At 43.3% G+C, this 14,501-nt stretch overlaps 1 protein-coding gene across 1 annotated transcript; it reads left to right on the top strand.

The window, feature by feature from the left end:
• The first annotated feature begins 740 nt into the window (after positions 1-740).
• Positions 741-14,232, top strand: cyp7b1 (cytochrome P450, family 7, subfamily B, polypeptide 1). The gene is made up of 6 exons (XM_004078778.4): positions 741-917; positions 7,199-7,335; positions 9,980-10,561; positions 10,947-11,153; positions 11,490-11,668; positions 13,528-14,232. The coding sequence occupies exons 1-6, from the start codon at positions 847-849 to the stop codon at positions 13,825-13,827; spliced, it is 1,476 nt and encodes a 491-aa protein (XP_004078826.1). The 5' UTR covers positions 741-846; the 3' UTR covers positions 13,828-14,232.
• Positions 14,233-14,501: the final 269 nt, after the last annotated feature.

The following is a 14,501-nucleotide window of genomic DNA, read 5'->3' as shown; positions in this document are numbered from 1 at the left end:
AATTGAGCTAAATCTATTTGATCATCATTATATTTGATGGATTTAATGTTTCATGTACTGTATGCTTCATAGGTCAATGGGCAACTCTAAATCGTCCCTATAGGTGTGAGTGTGAATGAGTGTGTGATTTTGGCCTTGCGACAGACTGGCAAAGACTCCAGGGTGTACCCTGCCTTCGCCCACAAGTGGCTGGGATAGGCTCCAGCAGCCCTGTGACCCCGAAAAGGGATAAAACGGTAGATGTATGAATGTACTGTATGTATGAGTACAAATGTGTCTTTTATGATTAAGAACAATTATAATGGCATCATTTAAACTTGTATGTGAATATGTACATGAATGTGAGTGCATTTCTTTCCTTTCCTAATTTGTCAATCAATGTATGATCAAATATCCTAATTGGGTTTGATGTGTGTCTTTGTGTTTGTTTTGATTTCATGGAATTAACCAATTTAAATAAAAAAAAGTTTCCTATTCCTTGCTGGCTTCTGTTAGTTCATCTCCCACAAGGGGACTTGATAACAAAATGTACTTACAGATTTATTAAACATAAGTTCAAAGTATAAAGTTCAAACCACGGTTCAAACGCGGATTGCTTTTTTTTTTTTTAACTTATTGGGATCCCTGTCTAATCCAACAAAGCAGCACTCTTGATCATTTACTTGTCCTGTCTGCTTGATGGAGGAGGGATAATGGGCAGAGAAGAGGAAAACTACAGGAAAATCACTCTGATCGGAAGCTTTATTTTGAAGTCTGCAGCCGGAAGTGCTGTGTGCCTTTTTTCTAACTTTAAGCATAAAGCGCGTGCAGGAGTGAGTCCGGGGGAGCGTCGTTGGGGACCCAGTCATGTCCGCGCTGCTGCCGCTGCTGTTCGGCCTCGTCGGGCTGCTGCTCTTACTGCTGCGCACCAGGAAGAGGTCAGTACTACCCGGTTCGGTTCGGCTCGTTTGCCTGGTCCGCTGCAGGAAAAAAGTTTTCAAATCTGTTATGATGTCGGCTTGTTCACTACAGTTGTGGGTTCTGGTCCAAAAACAGAAGAAGCCCGTTCTGTCAGACTTGATTGATGTTAAATTATAGACAGATGGATGAACAGAACCCCGCCCCCTGCTAGACCTCCTCTCTAGTCCTGAAGTTTTGACCCCCTGAAGCGCATTTTTGGTTCAGTTTTCTTTTGAGACCATCCAGATGGAGAGGCAGAGACGGTGGGGTCAAATTTTGACTCCACAGGGGGATGTTCTGTTGACTTTAAAGTAAACATTTGGGGCTGCAAAGCATTCTGGGAGAATACTGTTGATAACTGTTACTAGCAAAGTAAAAAAAAAAAAAATCTGTTCCTTTTTACTTTGCTAGTAACTGTTGATACAGAAGAGTGATTTTTTTTTCATTGGTATTAATTTTTAGTGATCCTTGTGTCACTTTTCTGTCAATCTCAGCCTGTAGGAATAGTTCAGTAGGAACCATTGACTGTATATGAGAACTGGACTGAGTGAGCACTCCCCCTGGCTTTCCAGACAAGAAGTACAGCTGGTTCCAAGAAGCCAAACTCCCTTAGACTTCTATTGAGAAATATACAGCTATTACTCAGTCATTATATTTGTCACCAAAACGATTCTTGCTCAGATACCTTTCTAACGAATTCTATGCCTCATAGCATTTTATGAGTCATAGATGTAAATTCTTTGACTTTATGTTCTTTATGATTCATGTTTATTTCACAAATACCTGTTTGAAGCCTATTGAGATGACTATTGTTGTAATATTGGGCTATATAAATAAAATAAAATAGAATTGAATTGAATTAAAATGTTACAATGAATCCTATTTTTCCCCTGCAGAACTCTCTGCAAAAAGCAGTGTGCATTGTTGCTCACTAGATTAGAAACAGACCACAATGTATTGCGTTTGAACAATTTTTGTGAAAAGAAATGTTAGTAATTAGGGAGTAGGGAGAGAATTTAATAATAGCCTGAATAGACTTCATGTGGTTGGAGCCGGAAGTTAGCCTTTTTCTGTGGGTGATGTCACACTCACTCAGTCCAGTTCACATATACAGTCAGTGGTAAGAACAATAATCCAGATTGTCCCTGGTTTTGTTTTCTGGTGGCACAGTTCAGTGTCGTGGATTCTTTTGTAGACTTTCTTTTACAGTCTGGGAAGTGAGTTTTTTCATTACTCACTATTATTAGTACATTGGGGCTCTGGAACCGCTGGATGCCCCAAGCATTTTTTGTATAACCTGTCAAAATGCAGCACATTTCAAGTCAATTATCCTCTCTTTGCTGTAGGTTCTGTAGGTTTCACAAACATTCGCATTGGTGCAGGAAGTGGTGTTTGCATATGGGCTTGTATCTTGACAGATGTTAACACTGGTGTTAGGACAGATTTAATCATGTAAACACTGAATCCCCCTTTTCCATTTGAGAATTCAAAGCAGACCAGGAAGCATCAGGAGTTGCTATTTTTTTAAATAACCACTGGTGGCTGGTCTTGATTCGGAGCAATTCCACTTTTACTCCCATGTTAAGAATTCCATCTTTACATTTAAAATACAATTATATACAGCCTGCATCAACAACCAAAAGATGTTATTACATAAGAGGACTTTTAATTTGTTGCACAATATACCACCAATTTATCGTTATCGCAATATCCAGCTCTGCAATATCCATATTGCAAAGGACGGCAAAATTCGCAATAAATCGTAAACCTTAAATGTGTTCAGACAATCTTATGGCAAGCTTGAGGCATTTAACAAATCAAATAAATGCCTTTATGCATTTGACCAATCGGATGGAGCCCTTCACGTTGTTGACCAATCAGGTGGAGGCCTATTATGTTAGATGTTTGTCACCTATGTCGACAATGGTCATTTGGAGTATAATTTTTAAACTGTTGCAATGAAATCAGCGTTATGTTTTTGGTTATATTGCTATTTGTTTATATACCGCAAATTATAACGTTATCGCAATAATAATCTCTAATATCACACATCGCAAGTTGTCCTCATCGTGCATCCCTAATCAAAACTTCACATGATTTACTGGGTGGGTGAGGGGATCTACTGGTGTTTCCCTCCTTATCGGTTCTTTGTCTTATTTTTGTCCCAAAAACTGGTATTGGTATTGTCCATGTAGTGCACTAAGTAGTGAGTAGTGAAGAAATTCAGACACAACCCAAATGTTATAAGAAGTGTTAGCACATTTGTGTTCATATTGTATTTTACATATTAGCAAAGATGTAAACATAGGTGTTTAATGGACATATTAGCACATATGATTCTCTAAACCAGTGTTTCCCAAATCTACTTCTCAGGGAACACTGTCCGGTGTGTTTTCCGCGTTGTCCTGATTCAGCTCAACATCAGACTCTGCAGAAGCCTGATAATGACATTCATCAAAGGCAGGTGTCTTTGAGCAAGGCAGGATTGAAAAAATGTAGGACAGGGTTCCCTGAGGACCAGGGTTGGGAAACATGACGCTCTCTAGACCAGTCCTTTGGACCTACACATTGAGTTCTGCAGACCTGAAGCTGAATGTCCAAAGTGATCAAAGTGGGCTGATTAGTTTTGGGACAGGAAGCTGCTTGTTGTTACTCTGCAGAAGTAGGTCAGCACCAGGAGGGAATGGACCGGTCTCCTGGGAGGAAGGCGCCACCTCGCAACCACATTCCTGAACTTTAGAGCACAAAGGGGCATAGAGAAAGCAGCTAGATAGAGAGGGGGGCGTAGCCAGAGAAACCGGCTGCTGGTTCAACACCGTAAGATACAGCAAGCACGAAAGCAGGAACAGCAGATGATTTGCTTAGGTTTGTCCTCTGGATCTGAACCTGGAACTTTTGTGGAACAGTCCTGCTTTGAAGGAAGGGTTGGTCTCTGAGATGCTGTGTGCTCAGCAGACCTTTGTGGGTTCTGGAAACATCCCACCAGTGGCGGTTATATCCTGAATTATTCCCTGGGCGAGACCCCCCCCCCCCCCCCCCCCCCCCCCATAGAGTCACTTTGTCCATGTCAACTGACATGTTTTATTGTCATTGAAATTAAGAAATTGATAAAAAAAAAGACGTTTATCAGAATTCTGCACAGCATTATAACAGTTATCAGAACATAAAATAAAAGACCATAAGCATGGCAAAAATACAGTTAGGTAGGAAAATATTTAATCAAACACAATATTGAATAAATAATATAAAATTAGTATTATAAAGCACAAATCTTTTATCACACAAATAACACGCTAAAATAAGTAAAACTGCAGCACCATTGCACTAAGAACAGAAAACACTAACTAAAACTTAACCTTTCTAGCCTTCCTTGATGCAAACTCGTCAATAACGTCATCATATGAAATCTGCTCCCCTACTGAATGAATGATACAAACAACGGCAAGGTTAGTGAGTCGCTCCTGAGACATTGTTGACCTTAGATATGATTTGATCAACTTGAATTTTGAAAAGCTCCTCTCTCCTTGAGCCACAGTGACTGGCAAGGTGAGTGCAATCCTGAGAGCAGTCCAAAGGTTGGGACATATTTCTGATAGATCCTCATCAGACATGAAAGTGATAAGCTCTAGGAAACTTAAGCTAAGTTCACACTGCAGGCTGAAACGACCCAATTCCGATTTTTTTGCCCCTATGCGACCTGTATCTGATCTTTTCATGACAGTCTGAACGACACAGATCTGATCTTTTCAAAAACGACCCAGGCCACTTGAGTATGTGGTCCTGAATCCGATACGATTCCGATCTTTTCAAATGCGACCGCCTTCTGACCGGCCAGGCCACATGAACCCGACCCGTACGTCATCCATACGCTACAAAAGTCATAATTCTGCGTTGAAGTAGGCGGGAACTAGAACATAAACAACAACCATGGCGGACGATGCTGCTGAGACCAGTCAGTGGAAGGGAAGCGAGGTCACCGATTTGATTCACATTTGGGGTGACAGCTCCATTCAGGCCTAACTCAAGGGCTCTCATCGCAACCGGGCGATTTTTGAAAGAATTTCCAGCGAAATGGCAGAGCGTGTTGTTGAACCTTCCCCGCGATTATTTTTTTTTCTCCCTTTCCGACCGTGGTCAGTAGCGCGGGGGACCCAAGGCGGATCCTCCTCCGGGGTTCACTTCGCCGTACGGACCCTCAGATTCTCCAGAACAGGTTAATAAAGATTCAATAGTATTTATTCTGGAAGAAACCTCCTTTTATAACTGTTCTCCTTCCTCCGTAACACACAACATGAATGTGCGCCCCCACAGCCCCCCTCTTTCTCTACCGCTACACGCGGTCTCTCCTCTCTCTTACACACACGCGCGTGCGGCCCCAACACATACACATTCCCATTCCACTACAGTGGGTACAGACGATCCTGGCTCCAATGCCTTCTTAAAATGAGAAGATTGTAATTGTGCTGGCTCCTTTGTGAAAATAAATGTAATAATGCGAAAAGAGCTCCGCTGTTGACAACACTGTTGTTGACATCCATTGCTAACGTTAGCTACTTCCACAAACAACGACTGACGTTGTTCACCGTTGAGTACTCTTCTGCGCATGCGGGTCAACTCTGGGTCATTTCACGTTTACACAGAAGATCACAAAAATTTGCATTTAATTAGAAATGTGAACGGCCTTGCAAAAAAATCTGATTTTTTCAAAAAAGTGGAATTTAGCAAGAGGCCCTGCAGTGTGAACGTAGCCTTAGAGTCGTTGAACAAGTCCTGAACAAGCTCTCTTGTTCACAGTTCACAGTCCAAATCACAGTTCTCTTCAAAATGCTGTATGTCGTCGCCGTGCTCACCGTGCGCCCTTCACCCCGCGCCCCCTCCCCTTCTCCTTCTTCACACACATTTGCGTCTTCTTCTCAAAGACAGGAGAGTGCGCAGCTGCGGGGCGGGGGCGCCGCCAAGTTTCAGGCTGTTACAAACTCTGTGATATAAGTAAACCAATAGTGGTGCATATATCTTTTTACAAGCGCTGAGCCGCCGGCGCCGCCCCCCTTCATTTTCCGCCCCGCGCCATTGCCCGTATTGCCCGTGCCTAAAACTGCTACTGCGTCCCACCAACAAATTTACACGTCAACATGTTTCATCTGGTCTTCTTCCATTCCAGGCCCCCTTTGAAGCTTCTTTATTATCCCACAGATGTAGGCTCTTTTAAAACAGGATTATTCCTTTTGCTATGATTCATGTACTCATGTAAACACCTCTACCAGAATGTTTCTCTTTATTTGGAATGCTTCATGCAAATGCAGTTTTGTCCTGAAGATCTCCTAAACCTTTGGTTTCAGAAGGCTTGGCTCTGTTTAAATGTGTCTTCATGCTGCAGATGATCAGGCTGCACAAATCATTATCTGCTGAGTGAGTGAAAGCCAACTAGACCAAAGGAAGAATCTACTGAAGATGCTGAAAGACGGCAAAAGTCTTTGAAATATTTAAAGGGTTACAGAAATCTCAGAATTTTTAAAGGGAACGACGCAGCAGGAAAAAAGTCAAACGACTTCCTGAGTTAGTTGAAATTTAGGCAAAACTTAAAGAATCGGAAAAAAAGGGCTATCAAAGCAGATGTGAGAGAATCATCAAAGCTTGAGTGGAACAAAGCTGCATAAATGTGTTAAAAATGCTAAAGGATTCTGTTGCCGGGCAGAAATCTGAATTCTGATCTGATCAAACTCCCTGTGTGACTGGATTATAGCTCTAAATTCTTGAACATTAAACTCTATGTATTCCTACATTGTAATACAATATATAGAATTTATTAAAACTCACAGTTGATCTGTAATCATTTTGAAAATGCAATTGAATAAAGATCATAGGAATTTGTTTAAAGATGATCTTTGTTGCTGAGGGTCTGCTGGAACGTCTCCTTCTCCTTCATGTCAATGAGCAGATTAATGTTACGAAAACCATAATAGTGGGAGAAACCAGAAGAACCAGTTGGAAAGATGAAAAGAGTCAGAGGAGGATCTGAGTGTGAACATTTTTCCTCAGAACTCGGGTTTGATCATGTGTGAATAATAACTAAAACGATAAAATAGAAGGAAGAGATCGTTTTGTTTCTGTTCCAGTTTTACCTAGTTCTGGCAGAGCAGGAACATCTAAGCTTAAAGTTCAGCAGGGTTAATCATTAACACGTTCACGACAAGCTACACGTGAACTGTTGTCCACTAAACAGTGAAGAAGATGAGTTTGTGTCTTTTTTTTCGGGCAGGAGAGACGACGAGCCTCCGCTGATCAATGGATGGATTCCTTTCATCGGGAAGGCTCTGCAGTTCGGGAAAGATGCCCACAAGTTTCTTGAAGAGTACAAGAGGAAGTACGGAGATGTGTTCACGGTGCACATAGCAGGTGTGTTTGAACACCTTATCCCTGCTGTTCTTTCAAAATAAAGTGCAGACATTAGATTCTACATCATCTTTGTTCAGTTTTTGTGACAGTAAAAAAACCACAAGAGAGGACAGCTTGGGATCAGAATGTAAAGTTCCTTCATGGATGGTACATGGATGTAGTCCAAAAATATAACACAGATGTTCACACTGCGTTCAAATAAATCCTCTGATCTTGATTCTCCCTCAGTGCTTCCTCAGTCTGTTTGGATCTACATGAACCCATAAAATGATGACGTTATTGAGACAAAACAGAAAATATTTGAAACATCACTAATTCATTTTTTACGTTTGATTTGTTATTACACAATCGGTACAGACATGAATCACAATCTTCTCACATCCCGAAAAGCTTCATCAGTTCAGGGTTTAAAAAGTCCAGTTTGAGGCCGGATGGTTGAGGGTTTTTTTATTGAAAACAAGCTGTTGAATTTGATCTTCATGCTGTAGTGTTACAGTTTTTCTCCATTGGTTTGGCTCATTTATTGAGACAGAAATTACATATTGCCCCCTCGCTGGCCTGGGACATCCTCTTTCGTTAGTCAAGTTCTAGTTTCACCTGACTGTCAATTACTGTAATAAATTTATCAAATGTTCCAAGGGATTCATATATCGTATTCATGATATTATGTTCTTGACTAATTTTGACAATTGAACAGACTATCGTGCATGTGATGACTTACACAATAAATGAAATGATGCTGACTCATTTTGGAGAGAACAACCATTAGACTGAGAATCAACAATCAGTTTAGATCAACAAGATCTATTCACTTGGAAATTGTGCTAAATGAAGGCTACCTGTACTTAATCATTTGAAAGATGTACTGAGACATTGAGACGTGTACTAAGACATTTGCAATTTGATGAAACTAATGAGAAATGCCATTCTGTTGTGAACAATTGCCAAGTGGTTTGGAGGTTTGTCCATGTTGTTTTGAGAAAGTCATTTCTGTTTCAAGAAATGAGCCAAACCAAATGGAGAAAAACTGTAAGTTATTTTATAAGTTGCAGTTTCCAACTTGTGCCACTAGTTGTCACTAAGATGCACCAATAGAATTTTTCAGTGCTGGTCTTTAGGATCTTCCCTCCAGCTTTTTTGAAGCTCTACTGCTGGTTCCTGTGAGTCCAGGTTCTGGTAGAGTAAACAGGGCCAAGGACGATGATCAGCAGCAGGCAGAGGACCTATAAATCAGGCTGTTGGTTGGTGTGGAGGACCAACTATCCCGAGGGTGAAGTAGTAATAATAATGGATTGGATTTATCTGCGCTTTTCCGGATGCTTAAAGCGACAGTGTGTCCATTGTTCATTCACTCCTCATTTATACTTGGTGATGTTAAGTCACTGTTGTAGCCACGGCTTCCCTGGGGCAGACTAACAGCGGCGTGGCTGCCAGTTGACAAACCATCACCGGGATCATCATTCATGCACATTCACACACCAGTGGAGCTGCACTGGAGGCAAGGAGGGTGAGGTGACTTGCCAAAGGACACAACGACAGTTGGCTGGGGGAAGCAGGGATTGAACCGCCAACCCTTCAATCATTGGACAACCTGCCCAACCACCTGAGTCACTGCTTAAGTCAGCAACAATCTGCCCAACAAATGAATAAGAATCAGCTCACTGCACATCCTTTGTTGGACCCGTCCTTTTTGCACTGTTATGTTCCAGTTAGTTTGTTTTTTAAACCGCAGGGGCTCTTTTAACATATGTATCCATTAGAGACCTGCATGCACATTTATTCGAGTTTCAAACTATGTTTGCACAAAAAAGTTTATATAACCCAATAACAAAAATTATAGTTTTTTTCGTTGTATGTGGTTCAGAGATTAACCCAAACGTTTGCGATTGGTCCAGAATAATGGTACTTGTCTTTTAACAAGATCCAGAAACAGATCTTGCCTTCATTTACACTTAATTTCAGGATTTTCTTTTTTTTTTTTTATCACAGAGAGGACTTCCTTCACTGTGTGTTCTGTGAGCTCTTACAGATCTACAATCATGGCCAAAAGTTTTGAGAATTAAACAATTATTAGTTTTCACAAAGTTTGCTGCTAAACTACTTGGAAAATGCATTGTTAGTCACCAAACTGTTGTTGGATTGTTGGAAGAAGTTGCTGTTGGAGGTTGTTTTGGTAGCATTCTTTATTCATGGCTGTGTTTTTGGGCAAAATTGTGAGTGAGCCCACTCCCTTGGATAAGAAGCAACCCCACACATGAATGGTCTCAGGATGCTTTACTGTTGGCATGACACAGGACTGATGGCAGCGCTCACCTTTTCTTCTCCGGACAAGCCTTTTTCCAGATTCCCCAAATAATCGGAAAGAGGATTCATCGGAGAATATGATTTTGCCCCAGTCCTCAGCAGTCATATTTGCCATACTTTTTGCAGAAAATCAGTCTGCCCCTGATGTTTTTTTTGGAGAAAAGTGGCCTCTTTGCTGCCCCTCTTGACACCAGGCCAACCTTTTGGTTGTAGAGATTCGGCAATGACTAACATTTTTCTTCCTGAAAGGCACCTGAACCGTACTTCTGATCCTGGTACCTTAAGGTTCTGGAAAGTTTGTACTATGAATAGGTTTTTCAATCTTCTTTCTGTGCTGTAGGTAAATACATGACCTTCATCATGGACCCACTTCTGTACCCGAGCGTCATCAGGCAGGGTCGCCAACTGGACTTCCATGAGTTCACGGGCAAAGTGGCGCCTCTGACCTTTGGATACAAGCCTGTGCACTCTGACTTGTGGGATAAAATAATGCGCTCCTTCCAGCTCCTGCAGGGAGACAACCTCCAACCCCTGACAGAGAGCATGATGGGTAATCTGCTGCTGGTCTTTCGTCAGGACCACCTGGACCATGGCCTCTGGGGGACCAGGAGCATGTGTGACTTCTGTTCCTCCGTCATGTTTGAAGCCACCTTCCTCACCATGTTTGGCCGACCTGCAACCGGCCAGCGCCACAGCGGCATGGAGGCGCTGAGAGAGGACTTCAACAAGTTTGACAACATGTTCCCACTACTCATTGCCCAGGTTCCCATCTGGCTCCTGGGGAAGACCAGCGCCATCCGCAAGAAGCTGATCCACCAATTCCTGCCGAAGCATTTGTCCCGTTTTTCCAACACGTCCCAATTCATCAAGATGCGGGCTGGACTGTTTGAACAGGAGAGCTTGAAGGACACCGACATAGGAGGTAGACCTTGTTCTGCTGCTGTTCTTTTCTCAGAAGGTTCAGAATTCCAGAGTCAGATAAAGTAAGGGTGTCAGGTGAGAAGATGTTCTCCCTGTCTTCACTTTTCTGGAAGGCAGAGGAGGGATCTGGTGGCTCTGGATCCTTATGCACCTTATTTGATTAGAGTCCTTCAGATTCCATGAATTAGGCCTCCTGGTCTACTGATCCAGATGAGGAGAAGCAGGGTGCACTCACATGACCCACTTACATTTGCCTGAACCCTCTCTGAGATCAGGCTCCTCCCTGATGAACCAGACAGAATCTTTTCAGTTTTAGCCCAGAAGGCTGGGAAAATGTCAGGTTTCTAAAGCTGTAAGTTCTGACCCGCTTTCATTCTGACTCTCAGCTCACCACTTTGCCATGCTGTGGGCCTCAGTGGGGAACACGCTCCCTGCCACCTTCTGGGCCACGTACTACCTGGTGAGCCACCCTGAGGCTCTGCAGGCCGTCCGGCAGGAGATCCTGGATGTCTTGAGAGACGACGGCGTGGAGTTCAGCACCGACAACGATGTGAATCTCAGCAAGGAGCAGCTGGACAAACTCATCTATCTCGGTATCACAAAGCAACATATTTATCCAAACTTTGAACTGACTTCTACACTGTTTCTGAATTCTAGGTCGAGGATTTACAAACAAGAGTAGAAGTTGCATGTTCGCTTGTTCTTTTCCACATTATCCTGAACCCAGACTTTTTTTCTCTTAGTCTAATCACAGAATCAGTCAGTGCATTCTTTTATAGACAGAATCTCTGATCATGTCCATCATGAGTAATGATAAGAACCTAAATGACTTCAAGAAAACTTTAAATATGGAGGGTGTTTAGTGGGTTTGTTTCAAAGCAGCTGGTTTCTGTGGAGGACCTGAAGAGAGCGTCTGCTTCATCCTGTAGAAAGCTCCATCAACGAGAGCCTCCGCCTGTCCTCGGCCTCCACTAACATCCGAGTGGCTCAGGAGGACTTCAGTCTGCGGCTCGATGCCAGCCGCGCAATCTCTGTCCGGAAAGGAGACATCATCGCTCTGTACCCCCAGAGCATGCACCTGGACCCCGAGATCTACGAGGAGCCTCAGGTAGAGAAGCTCTGCCGCTCCGTCTTTAATCTGAGGTTAAACCAGGAAATAGTCTGCACCCAAAAGTTTCATAGACTGATGAGTTTCCCCCCTTAGGTGGTGGTTTGGGAGCGGGGGGGGGGGGGGGGGGGGTTGCGGGGGGGGGGGGGGGTTGCCTTGATGCGTGATCATTGTGGAAACTGTGCTGCCATCTGGTGGAAAATGTCCAGAACTGCCTCTTATCTTATTTACTGTGTCTATTAATTAGATCCAACAAATACCAAATGACTCAAAAAGAGGAATAGACATTGTTTTTATAATCCAGATTAAAAAAAACATGTCATTAATTATTTTAAGCAGAAAACACGCGTTTCACAAGTCAAACAAAAAAAAAAAACATGTTATGGTTTATTATTGGATTTTCTTCAGCTCCACAGTAGTCGCTATTTTGGTTGGATATGATGTCATCAAACCCTTGCCTTTGCAAAAAGGTGTAACCCCCCCCAAAATAGAAATACTAACTATCTAACTGCATCCTGTTAAAAGACCCCATCTCCCATTTCAGCACAGATTTGAGCTGAAATTGAAGGCATAGGCGAACCCCGCGTCTGGGCCCCCAGGCCACAGGACAGGCGTGCTTCGCTGTACTAGGCGGCAGCCATGGGGGCCACCGGGCGCCGGACACCAAGACACGGGCCGAGGATAAAACCAGGGCCCCGAAAACCCATGAGCCGCCCTCCACCCAGCCGGCGCCCCGTCTCCGCATGCCAGCCCCAGCACCAGACCCAAGCAACCCAGAGATTACCACGCAACCACAGCCCCCCCTACTCTTCCCTCTACAACCCTCCTCACCCGCCATATTATCCAAAGTGGCAGTGGCTCATATTATCCTGCCGGCAGATCCCACCCCCCCAAACCCTCCCCGGCCCACTGAACCAGCCAGGATCCGGCTCAACCCATCATCCCCATCATCCCACCCCTACTAGGTGATGTGACTAACCAGCTGGAGCCAGGGAGAGTCTGAAGCCGACAGGTTTTTTGTGGAGGACATTATCTCTAAACTAATATGCTCTGACATGAGCTTTCTGTAGTGATTGATGCTAAGATTATTTTTAGATTTCCAGTTTAGGAGGATAGTTTTCTTTGCGATACATACAGCGGTGAGAACCATATAAGCCTTGTGCGATTCCATGTTGATGTTATTCAGGTCACCTAGTAAGCAGAGTTTGGGGCATGCAGGAATCTTATGATTCAACCAGATTGATAGTTCCTCATAGACCTTACGCCAGAATGATTGGACAGGTGGACAGAACCAGAGGGCGTGCAAATAGTCGTCTATGTTGTTACCTGTGTGCATACAGCAGACTGATTGAGACCCATTTTAAGTCACTTTCAAGAGTTCCCAGAAACATTCAGAAACTGTTTAATCCTCTTCACCTCCATATGAAGCTAAAGTTCTGTCATTGGAAAGGAAGTCAACTGTGAATGTGGTCCAGAATAACCTTGGGGTCCTGTGGACCCAGACTAGTTTAAACAATACTGTTTCAAAGTCATGAAACATGAAAACTCTGCAACTCTTTAAACTGTTTAAAAAGAAGTAGGGATGCTGAACCATGGTAACCAAAATTTAAACTAAACTCATTAACGGTTCATGATCTATGAGGAGCCATGTTAGATATTCATTTAAGAATAGGATCAGCAAAGAAAAGAAACCAGATGATGACAACAAGAAGACAAACTTCCTTTTAACACGAACACACAAGCTAAATCTGTGTTAATAGGAAAGTTGGTAGAACTGATCACTGTTCTCACACTCGTCGCCCCCAGTCACTTTTCTGTCGTGGCTCTGCCTTCTCTGACTGTCCTTCTTGTTTTCTCAGACATTTCGGTTTGACCGCTTCGTGCAGGACGGCGCCGTGAAGACAGACTTCTACAAGGATGGGCAGAAGCTGCGGTACTACCTGATGCCGTTCGGATCTGGCTCCTCCATGTGCCCGGGGAGATACTTTGCCGTCAATGAGATCAAACAGTTCTTGTCCGTGCTCCTGCTCTACTTTGAGATGGAGCTGGAGGAGGGGCAGCCCAGACCTGCCCTGGACCCCAGTCGAGCTGGACTGGGGATCCTGCTGCCCTCCACTGACGTGCGGTTCCGTTTCAGACTGAGACCCACTGAGGTGTAGTGTTGTTGGGTTATTGGTCCTCAGTGGTTCTAATCGTCCAAGTAGTTAAACCAGATCAGTAGTAAGACTTCCAGTGCAGGAGCCTCAAGTCACATAAGCAGACGATTAACCAGAGCAGGAATAAGTCAGACCACAGCAAAAATCACACCTAATCACACCCACAACAAGAATAATCAAACGATGAGATACTACAACTTTCTGTGGCCCAGATTGTTATGAACGATCTAAGGCTGGACGGCTTAAAGTTGGACCAGGAGAATCATATAGACTGGAAAACTGTCCTGGATGAGCCCCACCTTCACAGTAGAGGAGAAAGGTTCCTGCAACCAGATGAATCTCCTACAGAACTGACCACTTGTTATTTTTTTATTTTTTTCAAATAAAAGCTGATATAAAAACTCCTAATAGCTGATTCTTCCTGTCTCCTCCAGAGGTGATCAGGGTCCAGTTTGTGTCCAAGAAGGATGCTGCAATTGTACTGATCAAGTGGAAAATGAACAGCAGACTGTTTTGGAGATTTGTGTTCAAAAGAAAAAAGACCTGTTTTTAGAACAACAGTTGATTTCTATTGTGCTGTTTAACCTGGGTACATTTAAACCACTTTGGATCAGCTGGTTCTGCTGTGCCATTTCTGTAAATCTGGCTTTTGAGTCCCACATTTCAACAACCAAGAT

This window comes from Oryzias latipes, chromosome 17 (genome assembly GCF_053564925.1).
Source record: "Oryzias latipes strain Hd-rR chromosome 17, Olatipes_Hd-rR_3.1".
Taxonomy (NCBI): Eukaryota; Metazoa; Chordata; class Actinopteri; order Beloniformes; family Adrianichthyidae; genus Oryzias; species Oryzias latipes.
The sequence above is the reverse complement of the archived record's forward strand: the minus strand, read 5'-3'. Positions and strand labels throughout refer to the sequence as shown.

Excerpts from the sequence above, each read along its gene's own strand:
- cyp7b1 (XM_004078778.4), top strand. The coding sequence starts at position 847 with ATGTCCGCGCTGCTGCCGCTGCTGTTCGGCCTCGTCGGGCTGCTGCTC. Across the intron at positions 11,154-11,489 it reads GGACAAACTCATCTATCTCG|AAAGCTCCATCAACGAGAGC; the intron begins GTATCACAAAGC and ends TTCATCCTGTAG. Across the intron at positions 11,669-13,527 it reads AGATCTACGAGGAGCCTCAG|ACATTTCGGTTTGACCGCTT; the intron begins GTAGAGAAGCTC and ends TTGTTTTCTCAG.